The sequence below is a fragment of the Pantherophis guttatus genome, chromosome 2 (assembly GCF_059756535.1).
Source record: "Pantherophis guttatus breed Tessera chromosome 2, ASM5975653v1, whole genome shotgun sequence".
In the NCBI taxonomy this organism is placed as follows: Eukaryota; Metazoa; Chordata; class Lepidosauria; order Squamata; family Colubridae; genus Pantherophis; species Pantherophis guttatus.
The window spans coordinates 208,607,494-208,632,670 of NC_142064.1; the positions used below are offsets into that span (position 1 = coordinate 208,607,494).

Genomic DNA, 25,177 nt, shown 5'->3' on the forward strand with positions numbered 1-25,177 from the left:
AAGGAAGCTACCTGTCAGTAAAAAAAGAAACATCTTCAAATAGTAAGATGGCTGCCAAATTTAGTCTTGGCACTGGATAACCCAATCTACCTACTAGACATTCCTATCCTACAGAGTTGTGGTAGCACAGTGGTTAGAATGCAGTACTGCAGGCTACTTTTGCTGACTGCCAGCTGCCGGCAGTTCAAATCTCACCAGCTCGAGATTGACTCATCCTTCCAAGGTGGGTAAAATGAGGACCCAGATTATTGGAGGCAATATGCTGACTCTGTAAACTGCTTAGAGAGGGCTGTAAAGCACTGTGAAGCGGTATATAAGTCTAAGTGCTATTGTTATTGCTATCACTTCTCTTAATTGTTTCTGTTTGTGAGCTTTTTTGCAGCATACCACCATCTTCACCAGCTCCTTCCCCACAAGCCATACAACTCAGGATGGAGGGTGAAACACACTGACAGATTGGGGGCCTCTGTTGTCCAAGTCTAGTACATCCATTACTAAATGCTAACTGTGTGAAAGGCTCCTTTCCTTTGCCTTGTTTCATAATCCATTCTGATTCTCCATCTCAGTGAGATTTCTCTATAACGAAGTATGTATCTTGCAGATCCCAAAATACAACGGTGCAGAAGGCTCTTAGGAGTCTCTATTGAGGAAGCCTTGACCTCCACCTATTGGCATGTAAACTAAATTGCTTTCATACTATATGGGATATAGAATATCTGAAAGGTCACTTACCTCTCCAATTTCAGCATCACCACAAGTGACTCAGAGGGACCACAGACAATCTTAATTATAGGAATGGCCTGTTTGTTTGGGTCATTAGGACCAGGATTCTTAAAGAGTGTTCCAAGCAAGACGTAGTAACCAGTTAAGTCAGCATCACTGCCAAGAAGAGGAATTAATAATTGTTACAAGATGACTGAAGCCTTTCCATCAACAGCAGCTTCCCAAGCAGGAAAAGTTAATAGGGTATTAATCATTTCTGTCTCTCATACACTTTTCTGCCGCTATAAAGGTAAAACTCCTTTGAGTTCTGCTGACTGCATCACATTTATATAGCAAAAATACAGAAGTGATTTGTCACTGTCTTCTTCCAAGTATTTTTTGGCTTTCCAATCTAGTCCATCACTCTGGAATTGATAGTTTCCTGATAGTTTCCCATCAAAATATTAACAAAGTCTAAACTGCTTGGCATTTTCTGAGTTCAGCCATGGTCAACTAGCTGCTGCCCCTGTTTTATTGGCTGCCCCTACCTAAATGTTGATCACTAAGTCTCTGCATCCTTTGGATCTCACCAAAATGCCAGATATGACCTCTCTGCCAACAGAGCAAAGCAGATACCATTATTTCAGATTTCTGCATAAGCCTGAGAAAAGAGGCTGCTGTTTTAGGAGATGACTAATCAAAGTAATTTTTAAAGCAGCGCCATTTCTTTTCAGATATAAGAACCTGGGAAATAAAATATTCTCTTCCACAAACAGGACAAAAGCGCTGCACTTGTTTTCATAATCATTTTTGAAGCAGGCATACATTGCTCTATTAATTGGTGCTATCACTCCTATAACAGAATCTGAGTAATCTTGGGCTTTGGTGATTGGTGAGACTCGAATTCCAATCCATACTCAGTCATGACATCAGAGGATAATGAGCATAGGAATACCACAGACTCTTTAGAAAAGACAAGGAAGAGATACCACGGACATACATTGTCCAAAAATATGCATTTTTTAATTACACATAACTGGCTTGCTTAGCCTGATTCAATGAGTCCTTCCCCCAATGTGCTTTGATTTTAAGTATACTAAGTATATCTCCTAAATGCAGGATTTATGTCATCCACAGCTAGAACAAATCACAGAATGTACCCATAGCTTGTTTTAGATGATTGATTTATTTATAGATATGTTCTCAGACTGTTCTCTGGCTGTTAGCAAACTTTGTCCTGTTATTTGGTTACTTTGAATTCAGACTACAGAGGGATGGTTGGTTAGCCACTTCACTTGGGGCGCTTACTTCTTGGGGCAGCCTCTACCCTGTGGTCTTCTAGAAGTGGAGCCTTCAACCCTCAGTAACCCCAAACAATATTGCCATTCCTGAGAACTGAGTCCACTTGTCTATCCATTTCTCTCTGTGCTGGAAGAAATTGCTCAACAAAACAACAAGCAAGATATTTGCTTAGTTAAACATACAAAACAGTCCAATGACTCAAAGCTAGTTATGCTCTGGCGTCTGTGAATGACAGCTGTTTAACATATAGGCCTATGGATTTATATAACATTGTCTGTTACTGTATTTTATTTATATCCCACTTTTCAGCCTACATCCCCCAAGAGTGCTACCAACTGTAGGCAAAAGATAATGTGTAAAAATCAAAACAACTTTTTTAAATTTAAAAAAATGTTTTCACTAGACTATAAAAAGGACAAAATCATCCAATATACCAGTGGTAAAGCCATTAATAACTTCAACATGCAATTTAGAGATCCTTTCTGGCCTATGAAAATAATCTAGATCTGAACGACAGACAGTAGTGTCAGTAACCCTGTGGCTATGTGGCCTGTGAAAGTGCTGAATATAAAACAAAAACAAAAACGATTTGTAATTGACAACTTATTTAACACCACTGTATTATCATTTTTAACAAAACTTTTAAACCAGAAGATAATAGCTAGCAAAAAGTTATGGAAATAAGAAAGAAAGAAAAAGAAAGAAATCAAATAAAAAGAAAAATGTGCAAGAAAAGGAGGGGGGAACTTCTAATATAAGTTTTGCCAGAACTCTGCTTACCAAGAGGAGAAACACAGCCGGGTGCTGATTACCCACTCCTCTTTTACCAGTGATCCTCCACAGAAATGGACTCCTTCTCTGGAAAGCAAAAAAAGTGGCACATGTCACAGGGGCAAAATCTACCTCTTGGGGGAGTAGGTCCAGGTTGTCAGCAACATGTAACTTTGCAACGAGGCAGTCCATGGCTGTGCACTATATGCCCCTTTCTGGTCTTGGGTAAAAAGAGGTCCAAGTGCACAAAACAGCCTCATAAGAACATCTAGTTCAGGGGCGTTAAAATCAAAGCCCAGGGGCCGCCTTGGAAACAGTGAAGGACCGGTCCGCCATGCCCCCCCACCAAGGTCAAATACCAAGAATGATGCGGCCCTCAATGAAATTGAGTTTGACACCCCTAATTTGGTTAATTTGCAGGGAAGCACAGAGAAGTTTCCCTTTTTTGCAATTTTTTATGAGTTGCCAATCCAGAAGACAATGAGTAATAACACTGATAGTTCAAAGTTGCTCACGGGATTACAATCTCTTCTTTTAAAAGAACTACTAAGCTCTCCCATCAAGATTCATTCTCTGCTTTGCTGTGTAAGGTATCTGCAGCCAATATTTTTTGCACCACCTGATCTCCCACCACCAGTCAGATTCTGCTCACCGATTGCGGATGCTGACTGTCCAAGGTGAGTTTCCAGGTCTGCCTCCTACGATCCGAGCCCGTGCCTCTATTCGCTCATTCCTCTTGCCACACTGGTCAAAAACCACGTTCTCTGCAACCAGGGAGTCAAGTTATGAATATGGTCCTTAAATGTTTTTTTTAAAAGCAACACACTTCATTTCTAACTATTCACATAGTCTCCTGAAGCCAAAGGCAGAGGGAAAACTTGTTGCACCTGTTTCCCTTTCTCATCAAAACTATTCTTCTCACAAAATTACCACAGATAGAATGCCTGGCAGAAAGCTCACCTGGATTCAGCAAATGGGACGACTTCTTATCATCAGCTGTAGAAACAAAACAAAACATGGATTGATGCACGCACTGCTACGTTCCACGTATTGTTTATTTATTTCGTGGCAGTCTCTGAGGTGCCAAAGTCTACAAAGCTTATCATTCATACTCATTGTAGAAGGTTTTTGTTCCTACAAAATACATGTGTTTTGTCCTGAGTGAGTGACAAGCACGTCTCTGTAAATTGATTGTGAGTTGAACTATGTGTGAGCTTTTCTTGTGGCGTCTTCTGGTTCAGGATCATTTTAAGAAGCAAAAGTGTCTGTCGCACCTTATACAGCAGTTGGTAGAAAAATGTTTTGACAAGGTGTTGAACAAGCATTCATTAATTCATTGGATTTGTATCGCCCCTTTATTTTGGTCAACTCAAGGTGGTTCACATATTTAATGCTCTTAACTCCTATTTTCCCCACAGCAATAACACTTTGAGGTGGGTTGGATTGAGAAAGATTGACTGGCCCAAAGTTCCCTAGCTATATATCATGTCTAAGACAAGACTAGAACTCATAGTTTTCTGGTTTCTAGCACAGCATCCAGCCAAACCAGATTTCAGGCATTAGTTTTAGCAAAATACTTGGCATTCAGAATCATATGCCATTACATATTCATGATTGTTTCTGAAGCCAAAAAAAGTAAGACATGAAATCTTCCATTTATTTTTTTTGAAAAAGCAAAGGAAAACTACTTCTTTGCAAGTATTTGAAGCGACATGTATTCCAGGGATTGTTAAATTCCCAAACCACTGGCCCTGCTGTCTGAAGTTATTAGGATTGGAATCTAACAACATCTGGAAAACCAGAGACACTCAGTTATATTATAAACATAAATATAAATACCTCAACAATAAACAAAAAATCATATAGTAGTATATTTTATTCATGTGTTTATTAAATTTATATGCTGCCCATCTTCCCCTCTTGGAAATGGAAATGGAAGTTGCAGTTCTGCTAGACTGTTTAATTTATATTGTGAATGCATGCGCCACCTATTACTATGCTTTCAAATGCTCAAATGATTTATGTTGCAAACCAAGAAACAACTACTGCATCAAAACAGGACAGATAAGCCAAATCCTTCACTTCATCTGGCCACAAAGAGGTCAACATGGGCATGAAAAATCTTGGCCTCTTGAAGAAAATCTAGGCAAGAAGATGACACTTATAGCTGGCTCCCAAGAATAGACACTAAGGCAGTGTCCATTACTTCATCATGAATCAAACTTACCACATGGTCTAATGGCACAGTAATCAAATTGAGTATTAGGATCCATAGTGTAGCACCAGGGCCCATGACTGTCATTGTCAGGGTTACGACAATAGTTCTGTTCAAGACGCACATTAGGTAGTAAGGGAAAGAAGTGCCTAAAAAAATTCAAAAAGACCATTCAGTATTGTGTCATTTTTTCTGTTTCGTCTTTGGGGGATTACTGGGGGGGGTTTTCCCCATAAAAGTTACATATAGTTGTCAATGTGTTCTTATGGATGATTCAGACACTTGAAAGCATTTCCATCAGCAGATACTATTTTTTCCCTAAAATTCATCTTTGACTCCTGAAAGAAATGCAGTTTTCCGTCACCAAGAGATATACTCACTCACATCTATTTGCACACTTCTAACAAACACCACATTTCCCCTCAAAAAAGGTGCTACATCTACCTGCTTTAGCTCTTCTCTATTTACATATAAATTGCGCTTTTTCACTGTATAGCCTCTGTCAGCTACCTTGATCTTTGATAATTGATTGGAGGGAGTACTTTAGAGCTTTGAATAAGAATTACAATGCTGTGAGAATGTTGAAAAATGATATGGCTGCAGGTGGAGACAGAGTGATGGAGACATCTTAAAATACAGATCTATTTTGCTTGCAGACTGGATGTACAATTGGTTGAATGTGTGAAGGTTGTATCTGTTTGACAATTGGAAATAGGCTGTTACTGTTCCCCTAATGATAATCAAAGGCAAAGATAACAAGAATAAATAAAAATTACAGGGAACTTTGAGTGTAAGAGAACCTGAGAAGGAGTTTGGCAGAATTCTGATACAAGGACATAAAATGAACGATATTTGATCTTTAAATGATCCAATCACCCTTTCTGTTCTCACTTCTCTCTTTCTTAATCATCCATTCACATCATTCAACAGATGTTCTTTCTTGGATGGATAGCCATCATCTTTGTGGGGAAGAGCTGCAATGGACTGTGAACATGGGTCATTTCTATTTTTATGGCCTTGCCCACCTCCTTCAACCCAAAGAGAAGGTGGTTTCTATCTCCCAAAGCAGCCATACAATAGGGAAGTACTATTCTAGAACTCCTTTTTTTCACTAAGCTTTATGAGCTCACCAATTTGACATCGTTCCAGAACTTAAGAAAGGGCCCTACAGCAAGTGACCAGCCACCATTTTTCTCCTTGTCTTCCATTGAAATATTTTTCCCCTGCCACTGAAAATATTATTTTTGTTAGGTCCATTTTTTATACTTTCAGCATTAATAGAAGTATATTCCATATTATTATTAATATTTATTTTTCAAAAACTTGGCATGGTTCCTAATGATACATTTAAGATCCTGTCAATCTTGCCCTCAAAAAATAATGAATGGTTTAGGTGAGCACAGGCTCACCTGTGAGATACTTTCTCTCAGAATCAGGCCAAATAGCTGCAATCTGAGCATTTTTCATGAAGTCTAGGTGCTAATGGGGTTAATTCTTTCTCCCTGTCATGCCCAACGCTCAAAGAGGGAAGTGGAAACAGCATACTGATAGATTTCTCATCATTCATGCACTTACTGGAGTGTGTGAGGAGTATGTTCCTTCCATTTCTGGCAGGTAATTCCTTTCCGGGTCTTACTAACTGTGCCTTGGTAATCTTCCCCATTTCCATAGTAACAGTCTGTGGAAATCAAAGACTCACCTGAGTTCATTTGCCTATCTTGGTATACACATTATGTACAAGCATTTAAGTGTCAAACATTACGCTTTCCAACTACCAAGGAATTGTGTTCTCCTGGAAGATCTAGAGAGCAACAGATTACCAATCTCTGTTCAATAACTAATAAGAATCTCTGAGAAACCAAGACTTAAGTGCTAGAAGAGGTAACCTTGAGGGGGAAACATCACAGTGAGAATGGAACATCCTCAGTGACTACAGAAAGTTGGATTAAAGATGGGCTGAAAGAGGGAACAGACAATCAGGAGCTGGATGGAAAAATAGAAGCACTCAGTCTTTTGCTATAGATTCCCTTTTAATCTCATCATCTCTGACTTATAGAATCCCGGTAACATATAGAATCCTTATAGTCACTCAAATGATATGCAGATAGAACTCTGCTGCTTCTTTTCTCGTGCCATGATAATAAACAGTGGTACTTCAAACATTAGGAATAATACAGCCCAGACTCCTGTGAGAAGAGTCACTGTGAAAAACCTCCTTCTAGATCCCAACTCGGGGCCACCATTCTTACCTTCTGCCTCCACATCCTCAGCACAACGCTTGATCTGGAAACAGAAAGCTCTAGGCAGGTTGGTCATGGTAGTGAAGCACCAGGGAGCCTCTGAGCCATCAGGATTCCGACAGTAATTCTCACTTAGGTCTCTAGAAAGTAGAAGCAAGGCAGAACCTCAGTACCCTCCTGAAGATGGATCCAAATGCTTCTGGCTGGCCTCCAACACAACATAAACTCTGTTGCAGTTTCCAAGACTGAGCACTCTGGAAGATACTTCAGGGTTAATTGGTCCATAGCTATAACATAGACTGTAGTCATAAGATTTGTTTTTAGACTTACACAGACCTGTGGTTAGTGAAGTTCTATAATCATCCAAGTTAGTTTACTATAGGGGTGGGCAATTGTGTCTCTTTTACAACCTGTGGACTTCAACTCCCAGAATTCCTGAGACAGCTTGGTACATCACTGAGGATGTACCGTTCTCACTGTGATGTTTCCCCCTCAAGGTTACCACAGGTTGTAAAAGAGCCACAATTGCCCACCCCTGGTTTACTACATAGGCTTTCAGTCAGTTTCTGAGCTCCTTCAATAGATTGTCTTAACTTTGAAATCTCTAAATGATTTGTAACTGGGGAACCCAAGACACTGTCCTTTCTAGGTAAAATGCTTTGCTATTGTCACCAGAGGCCTGGCCTAGAGTGCCTCCGTCCTCAGAGAGAAAACCAGTGACATCTGGAATCAGGGTTTCTTCAAAGCTGGACAATCTTTATGGTCAAGCTATCCTACCTATCCTCATGCCTTGCTTTAAGACTTGAAAATGAGGCCTTGGGGCAAGTGTGTCTCTGGAGAAACCTGCCAGACACTTTCCAAGTTTCCAAAGAAAAGAAGACAGCTTCCATATTAGTTCCTTTGCTTAGGGGGCATCAGCAAAGCCAGAGGAGAAATCATTCAGCTTGCTGATGGGGAGCAGCATACTCAAAAATTAGGATACCACCATCCAAAAGTGAATTGGATACAGAAGAGACAGGTTTGGGGCAAGCAATGGAGGTCACAAATGATACAACTGGCATTGTTTGGGGCCAAGATAAAATTTGTGAATAATGTTTCACTCACTCATAAGAAAAGGCTTAGAGTGAGGCACTACAGGCAATCTGGCCACAGTCTATGATGCCACAGCACAAAGGCCTCACTCTGAGGAAAGAAAGAGAGAGTGATGGAGATAGGCACAGCAATCCATCCTCAATCCTGTGGACTTCTGCATTAAAAGATACAGGGAGTGAAATATATAGAAGACACTAACAGGCACAGATACTGTATTCAAGTGGAATTCCTAAATGAAGCCAAAGCTCACCAGCAATTTTCATAGAACATTTTGTTGGAGAAAACTCAAAAGGAGGGGATAGTAAAGCAGCAAAAGTAGTATTTGCCTTCTTTTCCTTTTTCCCTTTTGAACAGTAATAAGAATTTCCTTTCTTTGAATATACACTCCCTAAACTTAAAGCATAGGATGCATGATGTTTAAAGAAAATCGGTTCTGAGTCATTTTCTAAAGTTTCACTGTTTATCATGCTGTGCAAACAAGAAAAAAAATAATGTCCCTTTTTCTTGGGCTGATATGTGTAAAACTACTCTGACGGAAAGGAAACAGCCTTCCTGCCTCTAGTGAAATAATAAATTCATACTATGCCCAAGTGTCATCACTTGACTGATTGTCAACCCTGAAGCGAACCTGGCTGGGGCCATCTTTGAGGCTTCAGGGTTGCCATTAGATAGAAGGGGAGAGAAATAGTTAAATCAGGGGTGAAATGTAAAATTTGTTACTACCGGTTCTGTGGGTGTGGCTTGGTGGGGGGGTAATGTGACGGTGGGCATGGCCAACTTTTTTTTTTTTAACTTTTCAAAGCATTTTTTCTGCAAATGCAAAAAAATGCTTTGAAAAGGCTCTGCCGATCAGGCAACACAGCTGGGATCGTCAGAGCCTTTTCAAAGCATTTTTTTAAACCACCTCTTCCGTTGAAGAGGTTGCAGAAAAAAATGCTTTAAAAGTCTCTCTTATGATCCCAGCTGAGTTGCCTGATCATCAGAGAGGCTTTTCAAAGCATTTTTTTAAAAGCCTCTCTGACGATCCCAGCTGAGTTTAGTTTAGTTTAGTTTAGTTTATTTGATTTGTATACCACCCTACTCCCGAAGGACTCAGGGCGGTGAACAGCCAACAATAAAATACATAAATACACAAAATTTAAAAACCCGATAAAATCAAATTAAATTATTTGGCCCAGACAAATTAAAATACCCCAATAATTTAAAAACAGATTAAAATTTACATATTTAAAAAGAGTTGTCTGATCGTCAGATATTTTTTTAAAAGCCTATCTGACCATCAGGCAACTCAGCTGGGATCGTCAGAGAGACTTTTAAAGCATTTTTTTCTGCAACCTCTTCAGCAGAAGAGGTGGTTTAAAAAATGCTTTGAAAAGGCTCTGACGATCCCAGCTGTGTTGCCTGATCGGCAGAGCCTTTTCAAAGCATTTTTTTAACCACCTCTTGGGCGAAAGAGGTTGCAGAAAAAAATGCTTTGAAAAGCCTCTGACGATCCCAGCTGAGCCGCACGATCATCAGAGGCTTTTTTTTACTTTTAAAAGCATTTTTTCGGCAGAAGTAGTTGTAGAAAAAATGTTTTTAAAAGTAAAAAAAAAAAACCTCAGATGATCGTGCGGCTCAGCTGGGCATGGTGGTGGTGGGGGGGGCAGCGCAGGGATTTTTGCTACCGGTTCTCCGAACCACCCGCCGCCATCGCTACCGGATCAGGCGATCCGGTCCGAACCAGGAGCATTTCACCCCTAAGTTAACTGGAGTTTTGCAGTCAAAACAAAAGGTTTTCCTGTGGGAACCAAGGTGGCTGGGAAAGGAGGAGTGAAGTAACCAAACAACTGGCCACACCTCTATTGGACCATGTGACTGATGAGATGGGGAAAATTTTCTCTTTTTAATTAGGTGAAAACTGCAGGAACTTTCAGAGTCAGTTTTCACTAGTTGTGCCAATATGATGTATCCAATAAAATTGTTGCTTGAGGAATCTACCTGCCTCGGAGTTCCGTTTTCTATGGGTGCATTTCTTGCAACGCCTCACACTGATCTTCAAAACAATAAAGCAAAGGTCCACCCAGTTGAATGGGTGATCACTAGCCCATTACCTGGCTGTAGGGTAGACCAAAAAAGAAGAAACTCTACTTTAATCCCAAACCAAAATGGATAATCTCATGTAGTGGGATGCAGCTCAAGCGGAGGGACTTTTTATGCCTAGCAGCAGGAAACCTTTTCAGAGGAAATGCTTCCACTCCCATTTCTACTTTGACTATATTTCTGGCAGAATAGCATCACGAATGCATACTTGCATGGATATTTCTCAGGGTGGAAATTGTGTCGGTGTGGTGTCTGTGAGTCCCAGCGTTGACAGGGGACGCCCGATGTAGTGACATTCACCTTGCCTCGATAGTCTTTTCCTTTCAGCCGGAAGCAGCTGGTTGTAATAGACATATGTGGATGTTTCTCTGCTTCCAAAAGGGAGAATCCATGGAAATCAAATCACAAAGTATATCACAAATCCTTCATAGCATGAATGAAAAAAAGAATACTACATTCATTCTTGAATTTACATCAAAGACGCTGGAAAAGAATGTTTTGGGGATCCAATCTGGGTCGGTCACATTCTGCTAGAGATGGGCTTCTGAGGATGGGCTCCGGCACGAGTCCAAAAGCTCAGAAAACTACACCTCTGGTCTCAGTGACCGACCCAGATTGGATCTGTAACATTTTCCTGGGACACATATATTCACCTTCACTTGTAAGAATGTTTTTATTTATTCAAGATTCAAAATTTTAAAACTGTAAAGTTTACATTCCAGTTTTCATTAAGTGCAATCTAAAATTACAAAATGGATGAAAGCGGTGTTTTCAACTTTTAAGATGCATGGACTTCAGCTCCCAGAATTCCAATGCTGACTAGGTTGCTGAGGTTGAGAAACACTGGCTTAGAGACCACACTGAATCAACAAAAAACAAATTTATCTGCTTCTATTCTGCTGCTGTTATGCACATAAAAGGGTTAAGGTTGGAATAAACAATGTCTGCTTCCTTTGGGACTGCTTTACAGTACAGTACAGTACTGTTTTCAGGGGCTCTGGAAAGTTCTGTACCTTTTGAGAGATAGATAACAGAGATTGGTGCTACTAGGCCCTCTGTCCTTTTGTCTCTATCCTATTGTTTATAGCTCTCTCTCTCTCTCTCTCTATTTATGCCTGTCTTTTGTCCCATTAGCTACAATTTAGCTAATTTGTTTAGGTTGTTGTAGATATTTTAATAAGAGAATGTCAAGCTATAGTTTTTGCTCAGTGAACTGAGTAGCACATGAGCTTGCTCTGATCTGGATATAGGGGCTGACTAGGATGCAAACTGAACTAGAAATTAATCAAATTAATTTAACCACTCTGAAAGCTTTCACAGTGCATTTTATATATTAAGAGACAGATTTTGTGCATCATAAAATAGTAGCTAAGTAATCTGAAGATTATTATTTTTTCTTTATTACATGTAGCTTTTGTAAATGTATTAAAAGATCATTATTCAGGTTTATCTCCACATAAGGTCTCAAATTCCCCTTGGTGTTTGAAAAATAGACTGATCCCTTCGTGATTTATTTCCAAATAGGTCCTGAACCTCAGAAGGACTTACTGCATTTACGAATGTGACAGAATTCACGCTCCTTGGCACGATCCACTGTGTAACACCAAGGTTGCTCAGAACTGTCAGGATTGCGGCAATAATTATCAGCAAGGTCTTTATCTGGGTATCTTTAAAAAATAACAGAGAAAGGAAGAATTAAGCTAAAACACTATTCTCAGTATTGAAAATGGACATGATGTGTTTCATAATGTCAACATCAAAGGAAAAAACAGACTCTTCTGGTGGCTATAACTGTGGTGTTTGTTCATTGGAAGCAGGCTTGTAAGAGGCTAATAGGCGCATTGGATGCTGCCTGGTGCTTTATACCAAATGAGACCAGTGGTCAGTTTAGCTCAGCTCTGCCCATCTTGACAGTTTTCAGGCAGAAATGTTATCATATGTGAAATGGAATAAGCCAATCCTAATTTCACGTATATATCAACCGTAATGGATGACCAAGAAAGGTCATGCCCAATTAAAATGTGAGCCATTGGGAAAAAAATAATTTCCATATTGAAGATCATTATAAAAATATGTGTAAATAAAACTAGTAGCTCTCTTTAAACAAAACTGTGACGCAAACACACTTAGGATACTCTGGTTACTACATTTAGGGACAATATTGCACTCCTCTCTGAAACAGGCGATTATTTATAATTTTGTTTTTTATTTATGTATGTTACTTTCTGCTTTTCTCTATTAAAACTTGCAAAGACGGAGAATTTTTTTTTAAAAAAAGATTAGTAAGCGGAAGCCTGATACACTGTGGTGAAGTTCGTCTTGCGCCTTCTCTTAAAATCCTGGGACCTTAGTTAACACAACAAAGCTGAATATTGGGAAATTTGGGCATGATAAAGGGAATTGTATTTCCAGGGTAAACATCGATGTACTATGAAATGTTGTGCTTAGAATAAGTAATTGCCACCAATTTAGCTTTAAAAAATATAAAGGATTAAGACTATCAAAGTCACACTATTATATATGGATGCCAATGTATAAAACACAAGAACAAGTGCTTCTGCAGTATAACCAGTATGCATTTTCAAAAGGTATATAATTCACTTTTGTGGCAACAAAAAAAAATCTGAACTAGCTCTGATCTAACAAGGTTCCTCTTATGCTGCTATGGATCCAGTCTGCCCTGGATATGCTTGAAATTGAACCTGGAAGTGTCTCTGTGTCTCCACTACATGTATTTCACATTAGTATGAAAAAGGATTGTGACAACTGCAAAGTCATTACTGATATGAGCCAATTCCTCTGACTGATCTTAGTAGCTCCATCTCCCAAGGATTTCCTTGACAAGTATCATCATGGCAACATTTCATAGAAAACACACTTTCTCCTGCTGCTTTACAGATTACACAATGGCTAAAATCAGTACTTGTTTGGCAGGTATGGATGCTTGTGAGGGTGCTGCAGGTCCCAGCGTTGGCACTCTGTGCCTGACACAGTGTGATCAACAAATCCCTGATAATCCTCACCATTACATGACACACAGACAGCTGGAAGGCAAAGACAGAGTATTATTGTAAGAGGCATGTAGTAAGAGTCACTCAGAATCTAGTCAGTCCTGCAAAGTTGTCCAAATCAGGAAAGTGATTCAACATTATTTTAAAAGATTATAATAATTTGCAAGTCTGACTGTTTCCCCTTCCTTCCCTCTCATACTTTGGGATTCAGGAGAAGCCAGTGTGTGTGTCTCTTTCTCAAATTTCTCCTGTGCCCTGGGCTCCAAGCTTGCTCCTGTTGTTATGTTAGTGACTTCTGGATAATTTCTCTAAAATCATCTCCATGGCTCCCCATACATTTTGACCAGAAGGTTGAAGAGAAGGTAACTAAGAAAACTAATTTACATGAATGAACTAGGCAGAGAGCATGAGAATTCACACACTCTGTACGATCTCAGGATTGAACAAAAAAAAAAAAATACATTACAACATTGGACAGAGAGAACACAAGAGTCACCAAAGAACACACATGCCCCAGCTAACAAAGTTCCATAGGCATAATAGGCCTCTGGAAGCAAAACAGCACTTGGTACTAGATCAAATAGACATATGGTTTAGGAAGGACCATCAATCAAAAAGATTATAGTAGTTTTTTTGAGTATCTGACCCCATTGAACAGGTGCTGCTTGCATTTTGCTATATTCTCCACTTCAGAAACAGATCAAAACTTGGTCCATACAGTTGACCCATGTGGCAGTTATCCACAAGGTAAACATCATCTTTCCTGTGTAGCATGAATATTTACTTTCATTATTGACAAGGAATTCTGTGGGCACTACTATTTAAAACTAAAAATAAATATCAACAGTACAAAAACATAGTTATTCATTTTGCAATCATGTATTGCCTTCAAGTCAGTTTGACTTTTCATGACTGCCTAGGCCATAGACCAAAGCCTGTTTGGTCAAGTGATTAAGGTACTAGGTTAGAAACTGGGACACCATGAGCTCTAGCTCTGCCTTAGGCACAATAGTTGCTGGGTAACTTTGGGTCAATCACTCTCTCTCTCAATTCGACTCAATTCACCTCACAAAGTGGTTGTTTTGGGGGAAATAGGAGGAGGAAGGAGTATTATATGTCTGCCACCTTGAATTACTGATCAAGTAATTATTTTATATATATATATATATATATATATATATATGTATGTATGTATGTATGTATGTATGTATGTATATATAATTAATTATAATTTAATTAATTATATGGGCTGGTTATATACAGTTATGTGTGTCCTGCAGACATCTTAAATCAATTACCATTTTCACATTTCTTGATGCCACAGCTTTGATGTCGGGTAGCAGGGTCAGTTGTGTAGCACCAGGGGCCACGCCAATCATTATCTGGATTCCGGCAATAATTTTCTTCCAAACCATTATATTGGGATGGGCGAAATCTTAAGAAACAAAAAGACAACACAAGGCAAAGAAACTGAAATTATCTCATTAGTATTGATCTAGATTTCACCGCAAAACTATCACCCTCCAATTATGCAACTTTAATAATGGTGAAAATCACTGAAGTTAATATAAGATGGCTTGTTTATTACAAGAAATCATTTTAAATCAATACCCTGAAATGTTTCAAATCTTTTATTCTTTTTTAAATGTCAGATGGATAGATGGAGGGAGGGAGGATAGATTTTTTTTTTTTATAAAGGTCATAGATAAGCAGAAATACAGCAATTAATGGGGCTTGGGGAGATATTTTTTCTGTTGTCTTCCCTCAGTACCATCAGCTGAGAACTGGAACAGTAAAGGAATAGTTTATTCAAGGAAAATGGGAAACAGGATGAAAAAGACTTATATTTTAATTATGGTTTGGATGCATTGGTTTTCTGTTTGTTTTCTTGCCAGCTGCATCCCATTTTCCTAGGACAGTGTAATGCTGCTCTTGACAAGAATATAAAGCACCACTTTATATAAATATAAAACTTTATATTCCTGTCAGACCAAGCAAATTAGATAGATTCCCTTATGGACAGCCTCTGGCTTGCTTGATGGAGTAGCAGTTTTGTACAGATTCCCTAAGCCATCTTTCCAAAATGAGATTCTTCCTGGAAGTATTAAAACTTTTGCTTCATAAAACCTGGTTAGCTTTAGAAAGCATCAACAAAGCCAAAGTATAATCACTAAGCTTCATTGTGCATAGCGTTATGACCATAATAGATGATATAGAATAGATTACTAGTGCAGAGATGTACAGTATGTCTTATAAGAATCTTGAACATAGCAAGTTATTGCTTGAAGAACTGCCCAATTATTGTTCTATTATTTCTGAAAGTATTACTCAGGGACATCCCTTCTGTCCTACTCTTCTCTCTTTCTCATTGGCCTCAGCAATAACAACAACAATACAGGAATGCAACACCTTCCTGCGTAGGCAGTACCCACTTCTTCTTATGTTATTTAATTCATGTATTTATACCAGTGTTTCCTAAGCTCAGCAACTTTAAGATGTGAAGACTTCAACTCCCAGAATTCCCCCAACTAGCATGCTGGCTGGACAAACTCTGATAGTCAAAATCCACCCACAGTAAAATTGCTGGGATTGATTTCCACATTGCCTTTATTTAATTTATTTACACATTGCCTTTCAAGAAGTTCAAAGGGTGGCATGCATAGATTTTACCTGTGATCATGAGGAAACTTCAGCTGCCATTTTTGACAGGTTTTTCCTTTTTCAGTCATAGACTGGAACCCTCTATAGTTTGTCCCGTCTCCTATGATGCATTTCCTTACATAACCTGTGAAGTGATAGTTGAGAAATAACTTCTAATGCAAGATGGTATGGTAGTCAAGTAAGAGTGGGGCTACTTATTTGGGAATGCAGTCACTGATGTATTTCATGTGATAAGAGCATTCTGTCATGAGTTCAAGAAAAAGGAAGGCCACACATGAGTATTTTTTTTATTCATCTACTGTAATATATGGGTCATCGCTGGCCTTCTCATTCATCAGCAGATTGTCTGGAAAGGTTAGAGGATATTTTGTCCCAATCCTGGCAATAGTGTGAAACCCAACCTTTTTCAAAAGCTGTGATGATCTTTTATCAGATAATAGAGGTTTATGGGCTTCTTGGCTAGGAACAAGGTTCACATCTCTTACATCTAGGAAGGAAAACACACAAATCCAGGCACAATAACCAATGTTGGGCCAACAATTCTTGTAAGCCACCTTGAGTTGCAATGTGCGAATAGGTGGCAATATAAATTTCCATAAATAAATAAACAAATAAACAAATAAATATCTTGCTGTTTCAAAGTCGCTGATAGGAGGTAATGGAGAAAGTGGCCCATCAGGATTCCCATTAAGTTCATAGGACTTTGAGCAAGGCTTTACTCCAAAGACTCACTCTGTCTGTCCCTTACAGCAAGATAAAACTAAACAAAAAGATGTATGGAGCTTTCAATAAATTTGATGCCGAGGACTCTTGTGCTGTCTCCTATAACGACTTAACCGGGTATGGATGAAAAAGGGGAGGGGGGCACATATGTGAACAGAGATCAATTTACTCCAGATGCCCTCTCAGATGTTGAGAACAAGTTGGAGATCAGACAGATACTTAGACTTACATCAGATATTAAGATGGATATGGATGCGCACTCAGTTAAGCATATTAGAGAAGGCAACTTCTATTTGCTTGAGAGCCTATAGATCAAGACAGGAGATGTGTATCAGCTGGAAAGATGTTCTTCCTCCATTTTTTTTTATGCACAGCCTCTCATGCATGTGTATTCCTTCTCTCCTTTCAGCAACCCAAGTCCTAAGTAAGAATCCCTATTTAATTTTTAGGTCATCTGGCCAGAGGAAGCACAAATATGCATTTTCATCTTCCTTCTCTTGAACTATAGGCACTCCCTGGTCTTTCACTTCCATGCAGACCTTCAACCTACCTTTCTTCTGGTAGAGGTCATAATGAACATTCCTTTGCAACCGGGTATGCGGTGAATTTTGGGTCACAGTCAGTAGCTGGCATTCATAACTCTGCCAGTTGTAGTGAAAAGCTCTGGAAGAAAACATAGACAGCAGTCTCATGAGATACCTTTGGCATTGGGAATTGCTTGTTTGCCTAAACTTTTTGACTCTTTCTCCAACTTTTCTGCTCTTGGTCATTGCCATATCTAGTTGTTATCTACTTTGCCTGTTTTATTTTTAATATACTGGGCATATAATATTTTGTCTTGCCATGTCTCCTTTCTATTCTTCATTTGGTCTTTATTGTAGACCAGTTTGGACTTTTTGTTATTCAGTAAATCTTCATGGTAGACTAATTTCAGTGCAACTTCTTCACGGTTTTTCCTCAAACTTCAATGTCTCATTCAGAGCTCATTCAGAGCTTGGTATGTGCGCATCTATGTATGTATGGGGATGTGTGTGCAGCTAAATACCCATGTACATGTTGAAGAGACATGTATGCATGAAGTGAAATTAACACATAAGACAACTATCACTCACCCCAACGTTCTAATAAAATGTATGTTTTTCAAGTAAAGAAGAGTTAAGATTCTTCTGGATCAAGCCCAACTCTTGGGGATCACATAACATGCTCATGTCACTTTCTTGAGAGCAAAAGAGATTTGTCACCTCTGGATGTTTGTTTTTTTTTTGTCTTCCATCCTGAAGTTCCTAATAGTTTCTCATTCAAATTTGAACTTGCTAGACCAAAATCAGGTGCATGCACAAAGTCTCCCAGTTAAAGATGTTGGGTAGTAGTAGGACTAGGAAAAGCCTTCCCAGATTAAAATGACCTTTTAAGAATACTTCTGAATCTTGGAAGAGCTAGGAGAAATTTCTGCTGGGATCCTGGAGAACTGCTGCTTCTTAAGAGGTAAGGTAAAGGTAAAGGTTCCCCTCACACATATATGCTCATCGTTCCTGACTCTAGGGGGTGGTGCTCATCTCTATTTTAAAGCCAAAGAGCCAGCACTGTCCGAAGACTTTTCTGTGGTCATTTGGCCGGCATGACTAAATGCCAAAGGCGCACGGAACGCTGTTACCTTCCCACCAAACATGGTCCCTATTTTTCTGCTTGCATTTTTTACATGCTTTCAAACTGCTAGGTTGGCAGAAGCTGGGACAAGTAACGGGAGTTTATCCCGTTACACGGCACTAAGGATTCGAACCGCTGAACTGCCAACCTTTCGATCGACAAGCTCAGCATCTTAGCCACTGAGCCACCGCGTCCCTTTCTCAAGAGGTACTTTCTTAAGAGGTACTACCAGCTAAAAAAGCCAATGCCTGACTCAAGGTAAAGCTATTGTCTGAGCTTATTCTAGTAAGCTCTGCAGCTCACCTGCCTGAAGCTATGGCTTTCCCCCCTTACCTGCAGTCCACCAGGGTGTTACAGTGCCGGGCACATTCTTCTACTTCACTGATCTGCTCCACACTCTGTTGAGCCAAAGTGATCAGCTGAGTAGCCTTTAGTCTTTGGAAATCATTCAGTGGAGAACGGTGACCTGGAAAGTATAGAAAATGTCTGTCATTCTGGATCTCTGCAAAGAAAACAGAATCAACTCTCAACCGAAAACAAGCATAAAGATGTGCCTCAATAATACTGTATAGCATCCTGGTAGTCTTTAAGGGGGAAATAGGAGAAAAACTTAGCACAGTTAAATCATAGTCTTTTCTAAGAATTTGAGAATTGAATGTCATCAATTTTTTAAGAAACAGGAAATAGAATAAAGAGACCAACTTAGTATGAACAAAGTTCCTTGGCTCAAATAAAATTGTGTGATTCTTATTCACGCAAATGAGATTGCGTGATTCTTATATCTGAGACTTCTGGGCAAAGTGCTGTACATTTAACAGATGCACCCCAGGTGGACAAGAATCATACATAGCTGTTTTCCAGTGTGAAGATGGGAAAATATTGCATTTACTACATTTCTGCCTCAGATACATTATTGCACTGTTTTTTTTTAAAAAATGGCAAATCTATTTGCAGAATGTGTGGCTAAGAAGTTTGAAAAAATGAGAAGGTTTCAATTATTGCCACAGACATTCAAAAGCTTGCTAACAGAGCCAGAAAGCTTTACTTAATGAATCCTTGTCACAAATCTGTTAAAGATCTCTTCCTTGTGGCTGTGTTAAAATGCTATCTACCAGTCCCTGAGTTTACAGCAGCAGCCCCCAACCTTTTGGGCACCAGGGACCGGTTCCATGGAGAAAGGTTTTTCTGTAGACCAGAGAGTGTGGTTTCATGTGCTCCCTGCATCCCATAAATAGGACTTAGCTTGTTTATGCGGCCCGGTTTCTGGCATGGCATGGATAGAAGTAAACTTATTTTTTCTTCAAGTCAGTCTTGACTTCTGTCAACTAAAAGGACATGGCCATGCAATTTTCTAGGCAACACTTTTGCCATTAGTTTCTTTCTACAGCTTAGAGATAATGACTGGCTCAAAGTCACCAAGCGGATTCCCTGCCTGAAGTAGGACAAGAACTCAGATTTCCTTGATCCTCTTCCAGCATCTTAAAACACTAGACCTATGTTCTCAACCTTGGCGACTTTAAGATGTCTGGATTTCAATTCCCAATCACTCTCCGTACATTGGTGGATGATGGAGTTAAGGCTGGGGAACAAGGGAAGTTTTGATAGACATCTGCCAAGGAATGTCTGGTTTGCCACAAGTTTTTTTTTTTTTTTTTGGTCAGTGAACTGAAGCAGACATAGACTTTTTCTATCATTTTTGCCAAACCTCAGCTGTCCATCTTTAGGACACGTGTTTTGTGCTAGTTCAGAACACTGCTAAATCTATATTCTAAAGAAGCCCAACAGCAGCTTATCAGTAGAGAGAAAACTGTATTGTGATGCAGGAAAGTGAACCAACTCTCTCTTTTCCCCTTCATTGTGCGGCCATTGCTAGTCAGATATTATTCAGGAAGACCCAGACCTCTGTGTTGGTTATTAGTACATCAAATGAATGAGGCTGGTTTTAAAGAACATCATTCTCCCACTATGCAAAGCAGAATGGAGAAGGTCAGAATGTACCAAGGGGCCAGAGGAGAGGGGATAAACTCATACTAGCCTAGGTGGCCCCTTGGCCCTACCCTTCTAGGTGGGATTTAACTATAACATCTACTAAAAGGTGGGTGAAACTTGCTATATTGCACTCATGGGAAAACAATGCTTCTTGCCTACTTCAATGGCAACATACTGAAACAACTAAAGATGATTTTAAGCTACTCTCAGATACATCTTGAGGATGAAGAAAAGCAGTGGTGAAATCTAAATCGGTTTGCTACTGGTTTGCTGCCTGCGCATGTGTGCTGTGTGCCAAGCGCACGCTGCACACGCACATACACAGTGCTCACCAAATGCACGCTGCATGTGCATGCGCAATGCACACCAAAAGGAGGCTTGGGAAGGTACACAGAACGGGGGGGGGAATCAGCTGTGCCGCGCGGTTTAGCTTTGCTAGAAAGCAGGATTTTCTGCTTTCTAGCAAAGCTAAACCACGCGGCACAGCTGATCATTGGAAATACCTGTTTGGAGGAACCGGTAGCATTTAAAACTACTGGTTTTCCCGAACTGGTAGCTTTTTTTTTACGACTGGTTTGCCCGAACCGGTAGTTTTTATCACTACCGGTTCGCCCGAATCAGAGCAAACCGGTAGTATTTCACCCCTGAAGAAAAGGCAATGTCAGGATGAAGTGACAGAAAAAAAGTTTTTAGTAAAACACCAATGGTTCTGGAGAGACATGAAAAACCTCAGCCAACAAAGCAGAGGGAGATAACAGCTATTGCTCTCTCTAAAGAGACAACCCTTAACAGACCAGGATAGAAATGTCTGTTCTTTATGGAAGAAGGTAAACCAGGAGACACTGGAATTCTAGTCCTTCCTCAGGCATGAAAGCCATTTGGGTGACTTTGGATCAGTCACTGTCTCAGTTCAACTCACTTCCCAGGGTGGTTACAGTGGGGAAAATAAGAGGAGGAAAGAGTGTTGGATATATTTTCTGTCTTGAACAGGGGTCGGCAACCTTAAACACTCAAAGAGTCACAAAAGTCCTAACAGGAAACCCCTGGAGCCCCGGAAGTCCGGTTTCCCCACCACAGAGTCTCCTCCTAGCGCAGCATCCTTTTTCCTCTACCTGTCCTAACTGAAAGCCCTATCAATAGTGGAGCTGATCAGAAAACCTGCCCTTGCCATAGAGTCTCTTCCTGGTCCGCCGTGCTTTTCCTCCCCATAACCTGAAGCTCGTCTCAAAATTGTGGCAGCGACAGGGAGCCGCAACAGAGGGATGAAAGAGCCACATGCGGCTCCAGAGCCGCAGGTTGCTGACCCCTGGTCTTGAATTATTTATAAAAATAATAAAGGCAAGATTAAAAAAAAAAACACAATCCACTAATATGCAGACAGAAGTACCTCAGGGCAGAAAGCTTTGGCAAACAGCAAAGTAAAAAGAACTCTTCTGGGAAAATATCCTGATTACAGAACTTACAGTATAGAGAAGCAGTACCTTCTGCATTCTGCAGAGTTACTGAAACAAGAAAGAAGCACCCTGTGGAGATTCAGAGTGGGTGGATGGATAGATCCTCACCTTTGCTGGAGGTGCAGAGCAACACAAGGATCAAGACAGCTGTCTCCTGCATGGCTTTCTCCACCACACGCAGTCTTCCCAACATGGTCACATAGATATGCCAACAAGGTTATGTGTCCAGGAATATCCGGCAGGAAGTTACAGCTGGCTAAATATTTACTTAGGGTTTGTGTATCAGCAATATTTCCACAGCTTCAAAGCACATGGGGTACGGTTGCCCATTAGACCCTCAATACAGTAAGCCCTCAAAAACAGTATTTCTCCACTTCTCTTTTTCAACTCTGCCCCCGCTTCACAAAAGTTCCCAAAAAGAGACAATCACTCCCCAACTTCCCCAAATGCAATGAAAAGTCAGGTTGGGAAATTGCTCCACATCAGTCCGGCTGGCCTTGGATCAAGAGCCTTCCCCTTCCTGTTAGTGGTCAAACAATGGGACCGCCCTACAGTCTCACAGATCTTTACTGCTGACCAAGCCAAGCAGATTGGAAAGTTTCCAAGAGTCCAGCACAGGCCAAATCTAAAAAAGAGAGTTGCCAAGTTACGGCCCGGCAGTCTTCTATGCCAGTGTTTCTCAACCTTGGCAACTTTAAGCTGTGTGGACTTCAACTCCCAGAATCCCCAGCCAGCACTGACTAGGAATTCTGTGAATTGAAGTCTACACAGCTTAAAATTACCAAAGTTGAGAAACCACGGCCTTTAAACATTGGCTATATATGACCAATAAAGAAAAAGTAACATTTGGAAAAAGATGTTCAGCTTCAGTATACAAAGCAAGAATATCCTCACCTTTCCATTACTGAGAAGAGGCTTTGCAGGGAATATGTTCTTATTTTGGAGAAAAAGGCGCTCCACTGATTTCTGTCTCTTGGGTGGAGATGGGTGGGCATTATTTAAAATTAGAAATCCAAAAAGATCAAACATTCCTGAATAATAATAGGAAATGCTCTGGTTATACAGCAGTTAATGGCACAAAGCCATTTGCCAGATCACTTGTCTAACATTTTGTTCCAAAACATGTTTATTCAGAGATTCCACACAGTTCCAGAGTATTTTTCCCCTCACAAATATGTTATGACAGACATCTCCAAGCTTCAGTAGAGATACTTAAAATTTAAGATCATATCCTGGGTATTCCTCTGATCACAAGCTAATCATAGTAAACATAGACCACTGTTTATTTATTGCCTCTGTTCAAACACTGCATAGTGGGATTCTATATTAATTAAAATACTAGACCGATTTAAAAATCCAGTTCAAGTTTTCGAAGTGTTTGTATTTTGTCAGGATCTATAAATATCCAGTCCAGATTGTGTAAGGGGCAGTACAGTTACACACAGGATTGTAAGAGAATACATTGGGATCAGCCACAAAAGTTTGTTGTTGTTCTTTTGTTCTGTATAATTTTTCATTGGACTTAAATGAATACTTCTCATAGATACAGACTTAACAGGGGATATAATCAAAGTTTGTGAAGTGCACCATCCAGCTTCCCTGTTTCCTGGAATCTTAAGGCTGATTCACATGGGCAGCTTTCCCCAGATTAAGTACTGACCACAGACCATTTCTCAGGGGCAAAGACAGTAACCATTGCAGGCGTGTGTCAAAATCAGCAAGATGTCAGACAGAGCATTGCAATGTAAACCCCCATCCCATTCCAATTTATGTCAACATCACATTCACATTCAAAAAGGGTGGGGCTTGGTTCACAATCCTCAATTTGCCATCTTGCTCGATCTTGCTGATCTTGACTGCTCCTTGTGGATATTAAATAAAAAGCAACACATATCCCATTACATATCAAAAGTAGTATTTCCAACTTGTGCCAAGTCAAGTAGCGCTGTCTGGTTCTCTGGCTGTGCTTCATTTCATTGTAGACAAATATCCCACTCCAACTGGGTGCAGCAACATTTTCTTCCCTCTGGTCGCTGCCTTCATTGCCCTTAAAAAAAAAAAAAGATAACTACATCAATGGAATATGAGTAGCTGTTTTGGTTTAGAAGTTGGTCCAGTAGAGCTATAAAACAGTGGGCCTGCTTCATTTATATACCATGTGTATTTATATAAAAATTGTGCATGAGACAAAAATGACTTTCATTTTACTGGAAGCTTAAAAGAGGCTGGACTGACATTCAGTTTGCAAAGGTAAATTAGCAAAAAGTAAAGGTAAAGGTTCCCCTCGCACTTATATGCTAGTCGTTCCCGACTCTAGGGGGCGGTGCTCATCTCCATTTCAAAGCTAAAGAGCCAGCGCTGTCTGAAGACATCTCCGTGGTCATGTGGCCGGCATGACTAACTGCCAAAGGCGCGCGGAACACTGTTACCTTCCCACCAAAGGTGGTACCTATTTTTCTACTTGCATTTTTACATGCTTTCGAACTGCTAGGTTGGCAGAAGCTGGGATAAGTAATGGGAGCTCACCCCGTTACGTGGCACTAGGAATTTGAACTGCTGAATTGCCAACCTTTCGATCAACAAGCTCAGCATCTTAGCCACTGGGCCACTGCATCCGTGCTAAATTAGCCTAGCGTTCACCTAATCAAATCACTAATGTACTTCTACACTAAAGCTTAAATACAAATGCTAATTGTGTCAAATGGTTTTTATAGTATGCCAATTCTTGGGTAGATTAATTTAAGCAAAGCAGAGAATGAACTAAAGATTGAGCACCACCGATATCATGATCTTTCATAGGGTTCATCAACCACCAGATGCCAGCAAAGAAATAAAGGATGCTTTCCATCTGCTTTATTGCCAGACACCTTTCTAGCCTCAGTGACCTTAATGATTATGATATGCATTTGATTCACTAATGTTCTCTAATTGGCTACTTGATGATTCCCTCTCATAACTGGCCTGCAACCCATTCACCATTTTATTAAACAAAGTAGTCCTTGTTTAGCAACTGCAATTAGGAATGGCAACTTGAAGCAGTCACTAAATAAACCATCACAATTTTACAATTTTAATCAGCTTTCCTTTGTTTTACACACTTGCAAAGATAGTAAATGGAAAGGCTGGTCATATAATTATATTTTCATCATTGTCCTGTGAATAATTTCTAAGTGACTCATTCACTAAACAAGGACTACATCCCTCTTATTTATATGGAGCCTAGAAGCATTGTGAGAGAGACAGAAATATGCTTGAGGCTGGATCTTTGTTTTGCAGCACGCAAGGTTA

At 39.9% G+C, this 25,177-nt stretch overlaps 1 protein-coding gene across 4 annotated transcripts in view; it reads right to left on the reverse strand.

The window, feature by feature from the left end:
• The window catches only part of MST1 (macrophage stimulating 1), a 32,261-nt gene that overhangs the window by 5,322 nt on the left and 1,762 nt on the right, over nt 1-25,177 (reverse strand). The window contains exons 2-17 of one of the 4 annotated variants that reach the window (XM_087887687.1): nt 23,792-23,936; nt 22,784-22,920; nt 18,780-18,912; nt 17,350-17,462; nt 16,086-16,200; nt 14,714-14,850; nt 13,328-13,448; nt 11,953-12,071; nt 10,613-10,772; nt 7,240-7,370; nt 6,566-6,668; nt 5,003-5,139; nt 3,736-3,771; nt 3,428-3,539; nt 2,785-2,862; nt 733-879 (exon numbers count right to left, since the gene is read on the reverse strand). In XM_087887687.1, coding sequence (XP_087743813.1) covers nt 733-879; nt 2,785-2,862; nt 3,428-3,539; nt 3,736-3,771; nt 5,003-5,139; nt 6,566-6,668; nt 7,240-7,370; nt 10,613-10,772; nt 11,953-12,071; nt 13,328-13,448; nt 14,714-14,850; nt 16,086-16,144 — 1,340 coding nt within the window. In that variant the 5' untranslated portion in view covers nt 16,145-16,200; nt 17,350-17,462; nt 18,780-18,912; nt 22,784-22,920; nt 23,792-23,936. Of the gene's footprint in view, nt 1-732; nt 880-2,784; nt 2,863-3,427; nt 3,540-3,735; nt 3,772-5,002; nt 5,140-6,565; nt 6,669-7,239; nt 7,371-10,612; nt 10,776-11,952; nt 12,072-13,327; nt 13,449-14,713; nt 14,851-16,085; nt 16,201-17,349; nt 17,463-18,779; nt 18,913-21,997; nt 22,394-22,783; nt 22,921-23,791; nt 23,937-25,177 lie in introns of those variants that run through there. The other 3 variants (XM_087887686.1, XM_034440648.3, XM_034440642.3) reach the window with 3 other exon arrangements.